Source organism: Thamnophis sirtalis, unplaced genomic scaffold (assembly GCF_051295495.1).
Source record: "Thamnophis sirtalis isolate CommonGarterSnake01/CBP01778 unplaced genomic scaffold, rThaSir2_p1.2 scaffold_9, whole genome shotgun sequence".
Taxonomy (NCBI): domain Eukaryota; kingdom Metazoa; phylum Chordata; class Lepidosauria; order Squamata; family Natricidae; genus Thamnophis; species Thamnophis sirtalis.
In genome coordinates, this window is record NW_028261389.1 from 20832537 (window position 1) to 20847905 (window position 15369).

Consider the following 15369-nt stretch of genomic DNA (forward strand, 5'->3'; position numbering starts at 1 on the left):
CTGATTTGCCTATATAAGCATAGTTCTGTTTTGCCTACGTAAGCATAGGCCTTTAGAGAATGAATTTGATGTTTATATACAGATACAGCTAATGAATGGCTGATGTTCCCTCTACTGTACAGAATTAAAGGTGCATTTCGGTTTAAATACTGATTAGATAGCTTAGGTAGAAATTACTATTTAATACAGAATGTACAAGATGCCCTCTCTTGCCTATGATATCAAGTTCTTCATTTTTCCGGCCTTTCATTTAATAGCATTTAATAGTTCTAGGACATTTTGCTACTGAGCCATTTTGAAAAACAAACATTTGGGTCATAACCACTCTTGAGTACCCATTTTACATTATAATCCATGTGTATTTCCTAGCACTGGACAGTTCACACACACACACAGGTAGATTGACAAAATTAGCAAGTGAATTTATCGATCCATCCTTAAAACCACACATGTTGTTTGATATGACTTGCAGGGAGCGTAAAAGCTTGACTCATTTTCACCCATGGAAATCAAAGGCAAACAAAGCTGTAAGTCACTACAGTGACTCATTGCTAGCTATGAAAAAAATAATTGGTGGATTTGTTTGTAAAATCATATTCGCTACGTGGAACAGTGACATTTGAATATTGTATGTCTGACTCCTTAATCTAAATGGCGAAGGGAATCGGGTACAACCAGAAGAATTATGGATTGCTTAGGAAACTATTTAATATGATACGGTTGCAATGGCTTCTATCTATCTTTTTTTAAAAAGTTTGCTGCTTCTCTCTCAAAAGTGGAATTAGCACAGCAGAAATAAAACGTCTACAATTAGCAATTCTGTTAATTGCTAACTGAGTGAATTCCTGCACTATTCAGAAATATTCCATTGGTGACCCAGGACGGAAAATAAAGAGTTGCCGGTCCTTTCCCTAGTAGTTAAAATGCTCAAAGAAATGCCAGTGCAATCTTCCAACATTATTTTGCTAACAATTTGATTTGGGTGCTTTCTTTGTTGACTGATTGGGTAGTTTTTAGGGGGTGGGGAAATGGGTGCCTTAACCTTGCAGACCTTTCTGGCACACCCTTTAAAAATGCTAACCTTCCCCCCTTCTTCTTATTGGGGGGATGGTTTAAGGAATTAAGTGGGTGCCTTAAGTCTCTGCAAAGCTTAAACAACAAAAGAGCAATGGCATATCGCTGGCCATCATTTTCATCATGCCACCATTAGTTTAAGAAGGTTCCAATACATCTCCACCATTAACTGTGTAAATTAAGATTTGGTTTAGGCACCATCCAATTCCCCCCCCCTTTTAAAAAAGAAAAATAACTTTTGGGGTATTGGTGAGTGGATCACTTCCTGCTTCTATGAGAGATACATATATAACTTGTTGCATAATAACTGTAATATTCCCCATCTGTTTTCAATTAACTCTAGTGTATAAACTTTGTTTTGAAAACATGTTATGAATGAATATGACTTGATTGGCAGCTAGGATCTCTTCATTAACTTGTGACTAAGCACTTTTCTTTAAACGATACCAGTGGCTTCTTTCAGTAAGAGAGAAAGCGCTACCTTTCTGGATTTCATTGCTAATGTAGAACCCCAAAAGGACTTGTGTACATATATAATGGTCTTTTTTTTACTGTATTAAAACTCACTTTTAACACAGGTATCATTTGTACTGGCTGATTATTTGAAACAGCTTGATGGCCATGTGAAAATTCATTAACTCAATATTTGTTCTCCCTCTTTGCCCCTTGTGTTTTAAGAGTATAATTGTCGTCTCCATAGCAGTTATATTCACAGGTGTTTTTTTATGGACAACACACCGATTTATAGAGTTGTGCAAGAACCTCAAACTCAAAACAAATTAACCTAGAATAGTCCATCAATACAGTCCAAACATGCACTGTTTTAATACTGTAGAATAAAACCTGTATTTTCTTTTTGTGTTGTACCCTTGGAAGCAATGAAAAGTCAAAAGTTATCCCCTTTCAACCTTTTTTCATCATTATCTACAAACGGAGGTTGCGCGATATTCCATGTTGAGTATTATGTATTGTCTTAGCTGGGAAAAAAAATAGGCAGGACAGTTGTTTTCATATTTACTTTAAAAATAGCAAACAAAGCAAGAATTCAGCATGTATTTTTCAACGCCAGCTCTGAGTCAAAGAGGCAATATTTAGTAATGGGTTCACATCAGTCCAGCTCATGAACGACTTCAAAGCAGAAATACACTTTTCCAGCTACCAATTTATATCTTTTTAATGTTCATATAGAATACACCTTTTTAAATATATATTTGGCCCTGTCTTTAAAGCTCAGCAGATGAATAAAGCAACATGTTTAGTATTTGGTAACTTGAAGACTGAATAGCAAAGTAACTATGATGCACGCATGCTGTGCGTTATTTTGTATTTGGCAATCTGTCTATAAAAGAAAGCATAAAAGACAGAACATATGGGTGACACCACATTACAACCCACCGTCTCAAAACAAACCATTAAAAGTGGAAAATAAACTTCCCCGACAGGTAAACAGGAAGATTATTCCCTCAACTAGCTCCACCCAGTGACAACAGGAAAATCACCAGTTATTAACACACCAAGTGTCTCTGGCTGGCTTGAGGTATTTAAAAACAAAATAGTTGTGTGGCCTGTAAAGAAACCCAAAACATGAAGTAAACTGCTTCATTTTGTTCTTTCTTTGATCTTTTTTATATCCTTTCTCTTGTACAGGGGTTAGCAACCGGCGGCTCTGGAGCTGCAGCTCCCTGTCACCAGTTGGTACCACAATTTTGAGAGGAGCTTCCGGTTTGGGGGGGAGGGGGGGAAGCAGGGCGCGCCAGGAGGAGACTCTATGGCAAGGGGTGGATTTTCTGGTCAGCTCCATAATTGATAGTGCTTTCGGTTAGGACAGGTAGAGGAAAAAGGAGGTCGTGCTATGAAGAGACTCTATGGTGGGGGAACCAGACTTCCAGTTGGCAGAGGAAAAAGGACAGCATGCTAGGAAGAGACTCTATGGTGGGGAAACTGGATTTCCGGTCGGCTCCAGAATTGAACTAGGGAATTCCGGTTAGGACCTTTGTGGCTCTGAGTGTTTAAGGTTGCCGACCTCTGCTCCTGTAGAATAAGAGTAGGATAATATGTCCTTAATACCAGAGACAAGCTGCCAGTCAAGCTGCAGTATTCTGGTCTAATGGTTCACTGATCAGTGATTAGTGATGACATTTTAGATACTTTTCTCAGAGACATCTGTTAATTTTTAATCACTTTTTTAAACATAAATGTAACACTGATGGGCTGCCCATACCTCAAGTATTGAAATGGGAAAAGAAGCTAAATGAGGGAAAGCAGGAGCATGTTCAATGATCTGAAGTACATATGTACTAGGTGTACAAATGGAAGTTTATACCCAAAGTGTTTTAACTAGAAAACACTTGTCACAGAGATATTTGGGAAGTCGTCTTGTTGTGAAATAACTGGAACCGGACAAGAAGAAAAACGAAATATTTCCATCTTAGTTCTTCTTCCTCAATTTCTGACTTACGTAAGTTTGAAAGGCTTTCACCATAACCGAAGGAACGATGTGCAGTCTTCAGATGCAGTTCTTTAAACAGGATTGGGGCAGTCATCCAAGTCAACCCTTTGATTACAGCACACCTTGAACCAGCTGCTTTGATTATGATATGCCTTGAAGCATGTCTACTTTTTTCCCGGCATCGCAGAAGAAATGGAGTTTCCTGGGCAACAGCTTCACCTCCACTGTCATTGCTTCATGCTCTTCATTGTCTATAGCTAAAGAGCCTTCTGTATCCTGCAGAGACGGAAAGATCAAGAGAGTTTTGCACAACAGGGCAACAAAGCAGACATCCTTCCTAGAGCTACATTTTAACAGTGGTTCTCCTTAGAATTCTGCAGCACCAGGCCATGCAACGAAGATCTGACATTCATATGCCAAATATGGTAATGTCCCCAATTACAGCTCAGTGGTATTGCTGCAGAACTAACAGATTAACAGAGTTGGAAGGACCTTATCCAACCCCCTCCTGCTTGAGCAGGAGACCCTACACCATTTCTGACAAGTGGCAGTCCAATCTCTTTTTGAAAGTCTCAAGTGATGAAGCCCCCACAACTTCTGAAGGCAACTTCTGTTCCATTGGTTGATTGTTCTCACTGTCAGAAAGCTCCTCCTTTCTAGGTTGAATCTCTCCCTAGTCAGTTTCCATCTATTATTCCTTGTCCGGCCTTCAGGTGCTTTGGAAAATAGCATGACCCCCTCCTCTCTGTAGCAGCCCCTCAAATATTGGAACACTGCTATCATGTCTCCACTGGTCCTTCTCTTCACTAGACTAGCAATGCCCAGTTCCTGTAAACGTTCTTCATATGTTTTAGTCTCCAGTCCTCTAATCATCCTGGTTGCTCTTCTCTGCACTTTTTCTAGAGTCTCAACATCTTTTTTATAATGTGACCAAAATTGAATGCAGTACTCTGGGTATGGTCTTACTAGGGCTTTATAGAGTGGTATTAGTACCTCACTTGATCTTGATTGTATCCCTCTGTTAATGCACACTCCTGGCTCATATTTAGCTGGTTGTCCACTAAGACTCCAAGATCCCTCTCACAGTCACTGCTATTAAGCCTGGTTTCACCCAGTTTATATGTGTACTTTTGATTTTTCTTAGCTATAAAACTAAACTAAACATTTTGTTAGGTTTTCCACCCAATAGGTATCTGGGTTTGTGTTTCTCTGTACACTGCTTTTTTTCTTAATCATGGTGTGTTGAGTAAGCCAAAATTTGGCTGGGTTTACATGACATTCTATGCCAAAACCCAAATACTTTTCATTAGGACTTTATGTGATACGATACCCAGCCAGTGAGACAAAAAAATATTTTATGCAAGGATGATAATTGTCCAATATATCTGTGGTATGTTGGCGCAGTGGTTAAATGCAGTACTGCAGTCTAACTCTGCCAACTGCCAGGAGCTTGACACTCAACCGGCTCGAGATTGACTCTGCCTTTCATCCTTCTGAGGTTGGTAAAACGTGGACCTACATTGTTGGGGGCAATATGCTGACTTTGTAAACTGCTTAGAGAAGGCTGTAAAGCACTGTGAAGTGGTATGTAAGTCTAAGTGGTATTGCTATTGCTATATCTGAGCATAAATCTTTGTGCCTACATATAACCTAATGGAAAACTCTTGCTAATACAATTGTCTATTTAAAGATCCTTCAAAACTAACCTTACTATCTTGCATATATAGAGATCAAGGTAAAAGGATCAAATTGGAGGTAGAGTCCACCTGCATTATATTATACACATGTACACACTGTACATGAAAATGTAGTTAACCAATAGCAAGGATATCAATGGTGGCCAATCAGACGATGTCAGTCCATAGAGACAGGAGAATCTGCGTCAAAGCTCACTTAAGCAAAACTCATCTCTTTACATCTTTACAGGTGGGAATAGAATAAAACCAGCTCAGTGTGCATCACAGCATTTGATTTCTCACCTCTGGAAGTTGCAAAACACATTTGCTAGCCTGAAGACATTGACTTCCTTCAGGACACAAGTGGGGATCCTTCATCTTTTGGCTTCTGTGCAAAACAAGATAAGAGGAACACAGGAAAATATGCATATCATTTAAAGTATGAGCCCCCCCCCAAAAAAAGGGGGCACTGGAAGCAAATAGTAAATAATAGCAGCCCTTCTAAGATCAAATAAAGTTAACAATTTTACATTACACTCCAAAACTGTGTAACGTTTTTATATGACCCATTCTTTCAAAGACTTGAAGCACTATGTTCACACATTTCTAAGAGACAAATTGCTTCTAGGGAATTTCATGCGTGTAAACTTTGAACCTAAACTGTGCGATCCAAGAACAGTACTTGAACTATATAAATACCACTAACTCTTGGTTATTATTTTTTTGTAGTGCATTCTTGTCCAGTAAATAAATTAGTCCTGGGAATTGCTAGAACTGGTGCATGATGAGACTTGGGGTATCTGCCTGCGAACTTACACTGAAGTTTCAGTCCAATGTATTAGCATTTAAAGATTTCTGCCCTTTAAATGAGCTGAACCTTATAGTTCAAATGCAGAGTTCATCTATCCCTTAAAATTAAAAAAACTGGGGCCAAAAATTCTTTTCCTCAGACATAGATGCAAATATCCCAACTGAACACAATCAGGAAGTTGCAACTTTAAATAGCTAGGAAGAAAACATACACAGGAAAGTATGTTTGTTATTTCTAATTAGGATTTTGTAAAAGAACGTTTTGGATGTAAAAATGCAAAGAGAAAAATAGGAACCACTTTTAGTGAGACGGTAACAATGTTCCGTGCGCCACATGCAGGCCACATGACCTTGGAGACGTCTTTGGACGGCGCTGGCTCTTCGGCTTTAAAACGGAGATGAGCACAACCACCTAGAGTCGGGATCGACTAGCACGTATGTGCGAGGGGAACCTTTACCTTTAGAAGTTTTGTATATTGTTAGTTGTAATGATTCCCCATGGTTACATAAAATCATAATTTATGAAATTTTAAATTATCGTCTGAAATATTACTGAAGATTTCCAGATTTAGAAGCTCACAGAGTTGCCTGGTTAAAGGCACCAGCAATTGTGTTTATATATAGAAGTGTGTTAACAATACACACTTGTAGCAATATCTATCTTATCTGAAAAAAATCTACATAAAGCAGCTTTCAGCCTTTTTTTAGTCGTGTTTACATTTCAGAATTGTACCTACCTTGTTGCTCTACTGCTGAATATTTTTAATGAGAAGGTTCTGGATAATCAAGGCAAAACATTGACTTCCACTTTATTCTTACCCACAGTTTACCATGTGATTTGTATTCAAAGATACCGTCTTACATTACTGTAGGAACGAATACAAAAATAAAATAGCTTCTTATATAAAATGTTTGCCTAAGCACTACATTTTCATGATGTTAATTTGGCTGACGTTGGTTCTAGCTTGACCTTTTTCTGTCTTTGCTTAATTGCTTCTATGTGTGAGCGCCCCATTCAGCCTCATTACCTGCTCAGACAGCTGGTGAACCAGCTGTGATGCAACTCAACCCATCAAGGCTACATGAACAGATTTTAAAAAAGGGGGCTCCCATAGGGGAAACTCTCACACACTCACTTGATTCCACACTTCAAAATTGTCCATGCTAAAGAAGGCTCTTCAGAAGGGGGTTTGGTGGGGATAACATTCTTGGAACTAGAAGGCAAGGCAAGGAAGTCCACCACCATGAGTCCCATATTTGGACCCCATTTCTGTAAGAACTAGGAAGAGCAGACAATTATGAAATTATAGTGTTGCCTCAAAGGCCTCTACTGGCTGTTGTTTTGTTTGTTGCTTATCTCTAATTTTATTGTTCTACCCTAGAAGATGTTGCTTATCTCTAATTCTATTGTTCTACCCTAGAAATAAGAACATTTCTGGAATCCCTGCCATGTCAAGGGATTCCACCTAAAAGAAATGATACCTAGAGGAGGAGTAACCAACTTTTCAGACCTCCGGGACCACTAAATTCATAATTTTAAATCCCATGGACTGCTAATATGATTTCTTTTAAAAAGATAAATAGCATTTAGTGCAATATAAAAATGTAAATATTTTTTCTGAGTACCACTAAAATTTTCTCACGGACCACTGACCTAGAGCTTCTGGGGAAGATGTGCTATAAATCTAACAAAGAATAAAGAAATCTGTTACTGCCCTGAATTTTGGCATGATAGAAAACTCCAAAATCTTTTCTTTAGTTTTAATCACTTTTTGATATAAAAATTTCATATTAATGTTCACAGAGCAAATAAATAAATGAAATTTATGGCTATGCTAAGGTGCGTAAGAAAGGTTTCTCTAATACTCACCCTCTTTTTACATAGTCTCCCCTACTGATTTCATCTGGTTCAATACAAATATTCATGAAGTCTTCTTCACGCTGAAACAAGTATTTCCAAAAGAGAGATGTCAGTACTAACATCCCAGCATCTCACAAATATTCCAGGCATATTTGTGAAAAAATATTTGCTTTCTCCTTTGAGAAAGTAGTCTAACATTTACTCATGTATGGATTAAAAAGACAGAGTCAGCTACTAAACACAGCCGAAACTGTGGAAGGAATTTAAATAAACTGGTTAAAGAGAAAAGTGATTGTCTAAAATCAAGAAAGAAGAAAGCAAATAAGCATAGTGCACAAAATTGTCTGCTACAATGTCTTACCTGTCAACGACTACTTCAATCTCAATAATACACGGGCAAACAATTGATACAAACTCAAGCTAAACCATTCCAAACTCGATTGCAAAAAATATGACTTCAGCAACAGAGTCTTCAATCCCTGGAATTCTCTACCTGACTCCATTATTACATCCTCAAACCCCAACAGCTTTGACCTTAAACTGTCTACCGTGGACCTCACCCCATTCCTAAGAGGTCCATAAAGGGGACGTGCATAAGCGCGCAAGCGTGCCTACCGTCCCTCTCCTACTGTCCCCATTTATTTGTACTCATTTCCCGTGTTCATGTCCATGTTTATACTTATACCTGCTATCCTGTACATGTTTGACTAAATAAATAAATACATCTGAGCAAACCATTGAATTTGAAGAGAGGCAAAGCCATGAAGACAAAGCTCTCAGAAATGAACTTAACCAAAATTTTCAGAAAGCTGTTAGAAGAGACAAGAAGCAGCATTATAGCAACCTCTATAAAGACATCAAAAACGAGAACAAGGAAACTTTTCCAAACAATCTCAGAATTCAGGACAAGGTTCCAACCTTGAACTGGTGCACCAAAAACGCCCCAAACTCAAATCAGAGAAGATTTTTTAAAAAAGTATAGTAGAAAAGTCAACATTTAAGATATCTTAGAAGATAGTCCCTATTTTTTTTTTAAAAAAATCTACGCCTAGAAGATGAAATTAGATAAACACTTATGTTACTAAGTCAGAAGGCTACAGTTATTGATGGAATATTTACAGAAATATGGCAAGCAACAGATAAATCTGTAAAGTTGTAACAAAACTTCCAGCAAATGTGTGGAGCGATATAGTAGGCAACAGACTGCAAGAGAATGTTCTATATATACCCGTGATGGCGAACCCATGGCACATGTGCCGGAAGTGGCATGCAAAGCCATCTCTTCAGGCACGCGAGTCGTCGCCTGTTGCTGGTTTGGGATCTGGTGCGCTGGCCAGCTGGTCTTCATGTACATGGGAGCGCCAGAAACCAGAAGAGCGGGCGCCCAGTGCGTATGCACATGATGGAAAGATGATCTTCTGGTTTCTGGTGTGTGCATGCGCACGGGCCACTTGGTCTTCTGGTTTCTGGTGCACTTGCACACATGGAAACCAGCTGGCCGGAGCAGATGCCGTAAACCATACCATCTTCCCTGCATGTGCATGTACACCGGGCGGTTGCTCTTCTGGTTTCCAGCTCATGCATATGTGCCCCCATTTTGGCACTCGGTGCTGAAAACATTAGCCAACATTGATGTATACCATATAGTGCCATGGTGGCACAGTGGTAAGAATGCAGTATTGCAGGCTAATTCAACTCACTGCCAGGAGTTCAATCCTGACTGGCTCAAGATTGACTTAGCCTTCCATCCTTCTGAGGTCGGTGAAATGAGGACCCAGATTGCTGGGGGGAACATGTTAACTCTGTAAACCGCTTAGAGAGGGCTGTGAACCACCATGAAGCGGTATATAAGTCTAAATGCTCTTGTTATCAAAGAAAGATGACATAACAAAGTATGCAAGCTGTTGAACAACAGCCTTAATTTCACATGCTAACAAAATAATACTTGAATAACAACAAAACGACAACAACAAACAGAGGTTAGAGCCCTACATGGAAAGAGTGATGCCAGATATTCGAATTGCTTTAGAAAAGATCAAGAACATAAGATATTATTGCTGGTGAATGCTGGATAACTGAGAAAGTCAAAGACTGCCAAAAAGAAATTGTTCTGTGCTTCATTGATGATAGAAAGGCTTTTTATTGTGTCAATTATGTCAAACTGTAAGATGCACTTAGAAAAATAGGGATCCCTGAACATCTTATTTGAAAACTATACACAGGTCAGGAAGACAAAGTCCAGATGGAAGATGACAAAATAGAATGGCTTCATATTTGCAAAGGAATGAAATAAAACGGTATACACTCCCTCTTTTTATTCAATCTATATAAAGAATATAAATAAGGGGCAGCTGGATAGAAAGAAGACGGATGTGGTTTTAAGGCTGAAGAAAGAAACATCAATAATCTGCACGATGCAAAATTTGATAGCTGAAAATGCAAATGAACCCCGAGCTCCGATAGCAGGAGATCTGAGTGAAAAGGGAGCAGAGTAGGAAAAAAAAATCATTCTTGGATAACCATAAAGAAAATCAAAGTAAGACAACAGATTCAGCAAGTAGGTTTAAAAATGGCAATGAAGACACTGAAGTGGTAGATAATTTCTGCCTTTAAGGTTTGATTATCAATAGTAAAGGAATTAGCAGTTAAGAAACACATCACAAAATAGCACCTAACTGTCAAATTGGGGAAAGGTTATTAAGGGGGAGGGGGGGAGGTTGAACTTCTATTGTCTTACTTTAAGATTGAGATTCCTGTTTTGAGTAGTGATGCAGAATTCAAGGGCAGACAATGGAATTTCATTCCAGGCCTCTGGGGTCTCCTCCTTTGGGATTTCTGAAGTCCAAGAGAGAAAAGAAAATTAAGTAGCAAGTTAGACAATGCACCATTTTATTTGGTTTTTTTGTTGCCCTTTTAGTATTTATTATGTATCTGTCATCTGCACCCCTATAACTGTCTGGTTTGGTTCTGCAACCCAACAAGACAGACGTCGACTTCAGAGGATAATTAGAACTACAGAAAAAACAGTTACTATCAACTTGCTTTCCATTGAGAACCTGTACGAGTCAAAAAGAGGGCCGTGAAAATATTTACAGACCCCTCACATCCTGGACATAAATTGTTCCAATTCCTACCCTCAATAGGACGCTATAGAGCACTGAACATAACAACTAGACACAAGGACAGTTTCCCCCCGAATGCCATCACTCTGCTTAACAACTAATTCCCACAACACTGTCATATTACCTACTAAGACTGTATTAATATTACTATTAATCTTCTCATCATTCCTATCACCCATCTCCTCCCACTTATGACTGTATGACTGTAACTTTATTGCTTGAATCCTTACGATTTATACTGATTGTTTCCTGGTATGATTTGATTGCTTATTTGTACCCTATGACTATGATTTGTGATGTACCTTATGATTTGTGATGAATGCATCTTTTATGTACACTGAGATCATATGCACCAAAGACAAATTCCTTGTGTGTCCAATCACACTTGGCCAATAAAGAATTCTATTCTGTTCTATTCTATTCTATTCCATTCCACCCTACTTTACCCTACCCTACTCTATTCTATTTTATTTATTTATTTATTTATTCGCTGTAGGGCTATTCTATACCAGGGGGTCTTCAACCTTGGCAACTTTAAGCCTGGAGGACTTCAACTCCTTAAAGTTGCCAAGGTTGGAGACTCCTGCTCTAGACGCCTTTCAATAATAAAAAGGAAGAAAAATGCAAGGCACGTAAACAGAAGTAAAATAACAGAACAATAAAATAAAGAATGATAAAGAAACACAACAGAAGAATATATCAATATGATACACCAAAAAATGGATGGGTGAAGACCAGAGAGCAAGGAGGGAAGAATCTGCTCTCAATCCAGCAGATCCCTGCAGCGTGGAACTCTCCCCACGTGGTCCCTCATGCCAACTGGTAGGGCCAGGACGTCACTTTGTGCATATTTTGCTTACCTTTGGGAGAGGGTGTCCAATAATATGCAAGTCTCTTATAAAGCCTAATGTACAAAGGAGGTCGAGATGTCTTCTGCTCTGGCTCCTCAGGTGGCCTCGGAATGGGGCCCAAATAGGTAAGGGAAGCTTGATGTTTCTGAGGCCACTCCTTGGAGTTTGGCAAAAAGGAAGAAAAGCATCAGAGTATGAAAATGTGTGTGTGTATTCCATATACTTAAAACCAGAAATATTTCTATTGCATATCATACAAGAAAAATGTAATATAGGGAATATGTGCTTAATACTATGTGTGCTAGAATTGTATCTGCACAACACTGGAAGAGCATAGAGATCCCTACAGAAGAGAATGCAATAAAAAATACTAGAATGTGCAGAAATGGACAGTTTAACACTTAAAATTAAAGACAGGGAAGACACTGAATATTTCTAAATATGGGATTTGTTCTATCCATGGTTATTGACCAGAAACAGAAGTTAGATTTAAAAAAACAAAATATAAGAGAATGACTAACTTTGTAAAAATGGTTTACTAAATGGATAAGTAAGCACTATTGTCACATGTTTATTATCAATGTTTTGATGAGATATCGTTGTTACTATATGATGACTACTGTTATGAATGCTATTGTTATGATGATGATGATGATTACTCAAAATAACTATACCCAGACAACACAGTTTATATAGACATTGAAATTTTCGCTTTCTATAAATATTTTTATTTAAAAAATGAAAATGTATGTGTATTCCAATGCAGACTGAAAAAATGGATGGCCACAAAACAGGGGCAAAGAAGTGATAGCAAGGTAGGAAATCACAGATAGGAAAAAGGCTGCTTTCTCCATTCAATTATTCCACTAGCTGCACTCCATTTTCTATACAGAGCTGTGGTGGTTAGAGCTAGAATGAATGAAGTACTGCAGGCTAACTCTGCCAACTGCCAGCAGTTCGATTCTTAACTGGATCGAGGTTGACTCAGCCTTCCATCCTTTTGAGGTGGGTAAAATGAGGACCCAGATTGTTGGGGGCAATAGGCTGAGTCTGTAAACTGCTTAGAGAAAGCTGTAAAGCACTACGAAAGGAGTATGTAAGTCTAAGTGCTGTTGCTATCGCTATTCTCATTTAGGGAATAAGGTCTTGAGATAATAAGTAGGGAGGGAAACATTAACCATCCCATTTTCTGTTTCTGCCCTTCCCAGCTATTTGCAACTGAATTATTCAGGTCATTTCCTGCTGAATGCATAGGTCAATCATAAGCCCTATCATATTTCACAGGGAAGAACATGCCAGAGAAAGCAGGATATGAAACAGCAAAAGTTACATAGAAGTTCAAACAGTAAAATTATCTGTGTGACTATGGCTGCCTTTTTAATAAACTACATGTACTCATCAGTGGTGGGTTCCGGATCTCGCTGCAATCAGTATGCTACGCAGAGGGCTGGGCATGAGCACTGCGCATGCATGCACACGCCACTGCCCTGTGACACCCAGCTGCTCGAGGGAGCTCGTGCAGGCGCCGCACAGTGTGCGCGCATGCGCAATAGGCCTGGTTGCTTCAAGAACAGGTAAGGAATGCAGGCAGGTGGGCCAAACGAGCCACCATAATAGTACAGTGGCAACTGCCGAGGTGGCGCAGTGGTTAGGGTGCAGTACTGCAGGCCACTTCAGCTGACTGTTATCTGCAGTTCAGCGGTTCTAATCTCACCGGCTCAAGGTTGACTCAGCCTTCCATCCTTCCGAGGTGGGTGAAATGAGGACCCAGATTGTGGGGGCGATATGCTGACTCTGTAAACCGCTTAGAGAGGGCTGAAAGCCCTATGAAGCGGTATATAAGTCTAACTGCTATTGCTATATTGCTACTATCGGCATGTCTGTACTGGGCCGTACCACCCGGAATCCACCACTGGTACTGATTAAAGCATGGAACCTAGATTAAAAAAAAATACATGGCCTAAAGCAGCAATGTTTCATCTCAGAATTTCCGAGTAAGAAATAGGGGCATGCAGAAACAGAATTTACTCTCCTGTTTCAATAAATGAAAGGATTTAAAGATTACACCAGTTTTAATACTGATCATAAAATCATAGAATGTAAGCATCGAAAAGTCCCTTAGAGATTATCCCTACTGTAGCATCCCTCACAGATGTCCACTCTGCTTCCCCTTAAACACCTTCACTGCTGGAGAATCCAGCACTGTTTCATTGTTAAAAAGCTCTTTCCATTTAGAAAAATTTCATGATATTCAACTGATGTCTACTTTCTCATAATTGAATCCCGCTGCTCTTTGCCCACTCTTCTGGGATAATTCTAAATAAGTCATTTCCCTCTCCAAATGGAGTCCTTATGATTGTTAAAAATAGCCATCACCTTTCCCTGCAATCTTCTCTTCTCTGGCTAAACAGGTTTCCAAGCTTTCCTCTTAATTTTTTCTCTTTCTTTTAGGCTCCTTATCATGCTCCAATCCAATGTCCTATCTAAAATGAGACAGCCAGAATTGGATGCAATATTTTACGTGTAGCAAAGAATAACGGAGAACAGGGGCTTCTCCCCTCCATCCTATGCACATGTATTTTATTTTTCCTATCCAAATGGAGGGCTTTGCATTTGTCCCTGTTGAAATTCATCTTGTTGGTTTTTGCTTGATGTTCTGTCTTGTCAAATTCCTCGTGAATCTAGCTACTAACTAATCCTTATCTTTGTTTCATGTGCAAATTTGATAATTGTGTTTTCTAATCCCTCTTCCAAATAATATATAAACACACCGTATTTTTTGGAGTATAAGATGCAACAAAAGTAGGGCAAAAACGAGCAAAAAGGATATGGATAGTCTTTAGGTAGCTTATAGCGTGCTTCTGGGGAGTGGGGGGGGGGGAGGGGATGTTTTTTTGCTCATTTCTGCCCTCCCCAGCCCCTAGGAGCTCTCTGAAAGCCTTCTAAAAGCTATGCATGGCCATTTTGGTGATGGGGCGGAGTTTCAGGAGACAAAAAATACTGTATTCAGTGTATAAGACGCACTGGCCAAAGTGGGCGTAGGGGACCGTGGGACACCCCACACACACCCTGTTTTGGCTGGCAAAGTGCTGCAAGAGGCCATCCAGGGTGAAAATAGGCTGTGGGGAGCCCCGCCCTGAGGTTCCCCCACACCCTATTTTGGCTGCCAGAGGCACTGCGGGTCGGTCCTTTCCTGTTTCCAAACGGCCACATGGGCCAGATTTAAGCATCCCTTGAGTTTGACAACTCTGTCCTACACCATCGTAATCTAACCAAGCCTTTTCCACCTTCTGCTCCCTGACCATCATTTCAAACCAATACAATGACTACTAATTACAGATACTGTTTGTTGTTCAAGATGAGGAGGGACAGTGAACAAAGCGAGTGAGTACCAGTTGAGGATGGAGATGATCTCCATCAGGTCTTTAAAACATGTGCATTATTCACATTGCAGCATTTCAAAAATGGGAATGTTTTATTATTTGTTAAGAAATCAGTAGAGGGGCTTTAACAGAAAGAAAAAGTG

General features: G+C 39.4%; 1 protein-coding gene across 1 annotated transcript in view; it reads right to left on the reverse strand.

Annotated features, from left to right (window-relative positions):
- Positions 1–2075: 2075 nt before the first annotated feature.
- The window catches only part of AGK (acylglycerol kinase), a 46390-nt gene continuing 33096 nt past the window's right edge, over positions 2076–15369 (reverse strand). The window contains exons 12-16 of the mRNA XM_087723001.1: positions 11853–12000; positions 10608–10705; positions 7880–7950; positions 5503–5587; positions 2076–3799 (exon numbers count right to left, since the gene is read on the reverse strand). Coding sequence (XP_087579127.1) covers positions 3665–3799; positions 5503–5587; positions 7880–7950; positions 10608–10705; positions 11853–12000 — 537 coding nt within the window. The 3' untranslated portion in view covers positions 2076–3664. The remainder of the gene's footprint in view (positions 3800–5502; positions 5588–7879; positions 7951–10607; positions 10706–11852; positions 12001–15369) is intronic.